General features: G+C 41.4%; 1 protein-coding gene across 5 annotated transcripts in view; it reads left to right on the top strand.

Moving 5' to 3' along the window:
- The first annotated feature begins 515 nt into the window (after positions 1 to 515).
- Positions 516 to 4,076, top strand: part of LOC101661316 (transformation/transcription domain associated protein) — a 74,366-nt gene continuing 70,805 nt past the window's right edge. For all 5 annotated transcript variants that reach the window (XM_045285939.1, XM_045285940.1, XM_045285941.1 and 2 more), the window contains exons 1-2: positions 516 to 676; positions 1,063 to 1,112. In XM_045285939.1, the coding sequence (XP_045141874.1) occupies positions 577 to 676; positions 1,063 to 1,112 (150 nt within the window). In that variant the 5' untranslated portion in view covers positions 516 to 576. The remainder of the gene's footprint in view (positions 677 to 1,062; positions 1,113 to 4,076) is intronic.

The raw sequence follows: 4,076 nt of genomic DNA on the forward strand, positions 1-4,076 counted from the left end.
CTGCAAAGTCTAAAGTATTTACTCTTTACTCTCGGGCTTTTAGAAGTGTTCTCTAGAGGTGATGGGTTGGGATGTTAACCGTAAGGCAGTTCAATACCACCAGCAGCTCCTCAAGAGAAAGTTGAGATTTTCTGCTCCGGTAAAGATCTACAGTCTTGTCAACAAGCCCACAAGGGCAGTTCTGCCCGGCCCTGTAGGGTGGCCCTGAGTCGGGATAGACTTGATGGCAGCGAGTTTTAGATAGCAAACTTTTAGAGAAACTGCCAACCGCTGGCCTTGGGCAAAGAAGAAAAAAAATGGCAAGGGAACAAGCTGCATCTGTGTTTACAAATCCAGTTTAGAAATTTATAGATGAGATTAATTTAGGTCAGTTTTATTTGCAAAAGAGCCAGTGAGAGGGAGGGAGTAGTATTGTGTTGCATTCGGAATGCACAGGGATTTAGATGAATTTTCCACAGAGATTATGAGCCTGTATCCTTGGTAAATTGTCTGACCTTGGCTTCTTTCCACAGGCTGCGTGACCTCATGGCCTGATACCATTTCCTTAAGAAACAAGTGAAGAAGCATTCAAGAAAAATGGCATTTGTTGCAACACAAGGGGCCACGGTGGTTGATCAAACCACTCTGATGAAAAAATACCTTCAGTTTGTGGCAGCTCTCACCGATGTGAATACACGTGAGTGAATCTTTTTTATTTTTTGATCTTGGTAGTATGTGTGGCTAATTTAGTGCAGGCTAAATGATGTACACTTTGAGATCAATAGGAATGTACCCCTCCCCACCCCAATTTCCTCTCTCCCTGTCTTGAGTTGAAGCAAAATGATGATCGTTACTGGCTGGAGCCCTAAAGAGGCACATGGGTTAGGTGTGTGTGAATCTCTGCCTGTCTGTGTGTGAATATGGGTGTCTGGGGAGTGCAAATGTTGTAGGGAGCACTTACGTACCTCCTTTTGGCCTTGACAGTCAAACTGATAAGATCTGATTGCTTCAATTGTAATGATTAAGTCCGATCATTTTTGGAATCATGTAGCTTAATGATTTGATGGTGTGTCTTATTTACAGCTGATGAGACAAAGCTGAAGATGATGCAAGAAGTCAGTGAAAATTTTGAGGTATCAGCTTTTATATTTTATACTTTCCCTTTGGAGGTGAAGGGAACATTTGTGTTTACCTGTTGTTGCTCGGCCCATCTTTTTTATTCATTGTTTTTGTTAATGACTGCATTTGTTTGTATAGCCATTATTATGTTGAGGAATTACCCCTCTGTTCCTATTTTGTTGAGTGTTTTGAATAGAAATAAACTCACTGCTACTAAGTTGATTTCAACTCACAGTGAACAGGTAGGGCAGAGTAGAGCTGCCCCTGTGAGTTTCTGGGACAATAAATCTTTATGATAGCAGAAAGCTGTCTCCTGCGGAGTGGCCAATGGTTTTGAACTGCTGACTTGCAGTGAGCACAGTAGGTAGGTAACTCATGACTGCACAGGGCCCCTTTTGGCGGTAATGGGTGTTGGATTTTTGTCAATGCCTTTTCTCTGTCAATTGATAACTATCTTGTAGTGTTTTTTCTAATGTTGAAACATCCTTGCTTACCTGGTATGAATCCCCCTTGAGAGATTGTGCTATTATTTTGGTATATTGTTCAATTCTATTGGCTAGAATTTTGTTGAGAATTTTTTCATCTTTGTTCATGTAGGATATTGGCTTATAATTTTCTTTTTTAGTGTTATGTTTGCTTGGTGTTGGTATCAGTATTATTTTAGCTTCATGTTTGCATTTGAGTTTTTCATCCTTTTCAGTACTCCACAGAATATATTCAATAGTTTGAATAGAATTTGTGTCAGCTCTTTGACTAATTGGTAGAATTTACCAGGGAAACTGTTGGGGCTGGAACTTTCTTTAGTTGGGAATTTTTTGGTTTGTTTCAATTTATTTTGTTACGGGTCTGTTCAGATTTCTACTGCAGTCCCTGCTGGTTTAGTTACTTAGTGTGTTTCTGGAATTTGGCCATTTCTTCCTAGGTTTTCAACTGTGTTAGAATCCAGACCTTCATAGTTCTTTTTATTTCAGTTGATTCACCTATTTCATTGCTTAGTTGTGTTAACTGCATCATTTTTTTCTTTTTTAAAAAAAATCATTTAATTAGGGGCTCATGCAACTCTTAGTGGGTGGGGGGAGGAAGCATTTAGGATCTAGAGGAAAGTTGTATGTTTCATCATTGCTACATCCCACCCGACTGGCTCATCTCCTCCCTGAGATCCTTCTGTAAGGGGATGGCCAGTGGCCTACAAATGGGCTTTGGGTCTCCACTCCGCCCTCCCCACCTCATTCACAATGATGATTTTTTGTTCTGATGATGCCTGATACCTAATCCCTTTGGCACCTCGTGAGCACACAGGCTGGTGTGCTTCTTCCATGTGGGCTTTGTTACTTCTGAGATAGATGGCCGCTTGTTTACCTTCAAGGCTTTAAGACCCCAGACGCTATATCTTTTGATAGCCGGGCACCATCAGCTTTCTTCACCACATTTGCCGCTTTGTCTTCAGCTATTGTGTCGGGAAGGTGAGCATCATGGAATGCCAGTTTAATAGAACAAAGTATTCTTGCATTGAGGGAGTACTTGAGTGGAGGCCCAATGTTCATCTGCTACCTTAATACTACACCTATAAATATGTCATAGATCTATTTCCCCATCCTCATATATAAATATATTTGCATATGTATATGCCTTTATTTACACCTCTATAAATGCCCTTTACCTCCTAGTTCTTTCCTATATTTCCTCTGACTTTCCTCTTGTCCCACTATCATGCTCAGTCTTCATTAGGGTTTCAGTAATTCCTCTTGGTTACATTACCCTTGATCACACCCTACAGGCCTCCTACACCCTCCTCACCACCAATTTGTATCACTGTTGTTCCCTTGTTCCCTGGGTTTAACACCACTACCTTTCCCCCCACCTTCCCCTCTCCTATGTCCACCCGGAACTGTCGGTCCCGTTGTTTACTCCTCCAGATTGTTCAACCAGCCTATCTTATTTAGACCTGCAGAGATAATAACATGCACAAAAACAAGACAGAGCAAAACCAAACAATAATACACAACAAAGAAACAACAACAAACCAATGACAAAAACAAAACAAAACAAAACAAAAAGCTCGTAGTTAGTTCAAGGACTGTTGGCCTTTACGAGTGTTTTCTAGTCGAGTCTGTTGGGGTGCCAAGTCCTGGCCCCAAAGTCTATTTTTGGTATTCCCTGGGGACTTCATTGCTCTGTTCCCCTTGCTGTTCTATTGCATGCCCTTAGTGTTTTGCCTTGGTGTGGTGGGATCAGATTGGGCAGAATTCCCACACTGTCTCCAGTGTTGTCCCTTGTAGTGAGGGATGTCCTGTCTCATAGTGGGGCCGGCCATGGGGTCTTCTCTGTGGATTGGCTACTCTGAGCGGGAATATTGTCCTTAATGCTTGGTGGGCCAGGAGGTGCTCCACTCTCTCTTCCTCCCCCTTCATTTGCTCCTGTGTGCTCTGATCAGACATGTCCCTCTCCCAGAGCTGCAGATTTCAGTGCTGTCCTCTGAAGTAAATTCTTGTGCTGGGAGGGGCAGGTGTCCACAACTGCATTTTTTTCATTGTTAGGTTTGCACATAGTATTATTGCATGTAAGTTCTTCACATTACTGGTAGCGAACCTCAAACTGTGCTGAGGAATATTAGTTTGGTCAGCTCCTTATTTGTTAATTTAAAAAATATAGTTGCCCTTCTAGGCATTTAGGATTTCATATTTTGAATTATTATGTTCAGATAATAGATGGCATATTTTTGTGGAATGGGTGTTGGCTGTACTGCTTAAAACTTACATGACCTTGACGAAGCAGTGTTTCTCTTTGGGCCTCGCATTCTACAATTTTATTTTGTCTTGGGTTCTGTTTATTTCTCTTCAGTCCTTTTTATTTTCAGATTGAATGCTTTTTGTCTCTTCAGGTTCATCAACTAGCTTTCTGCCTTTCAATCTGCTGTCGAACATATCATCTGGTTTTTAAAATTTCAGTTACTGTGCTTCCAGAATTTACCCTTGGTT

The sequence above is a fragment of the Echinops telfairi genome, unplaced genomic scaffold, assembly GCF_000313985.2.
Source record: "Echinops telfairi isolate 266 unplaced genomic scaffold, ASM31398v2 ScPeMD7_5;HRSCAF=22, whole genome shotgun sequence".
Taxonomy (NCBI): domain Eukaryota; kingdom Metazoa; phylum Chordata; class Mammalia; order Afrosoricida; family Tenrecidae; genus Echinops; species Echinops telfairi.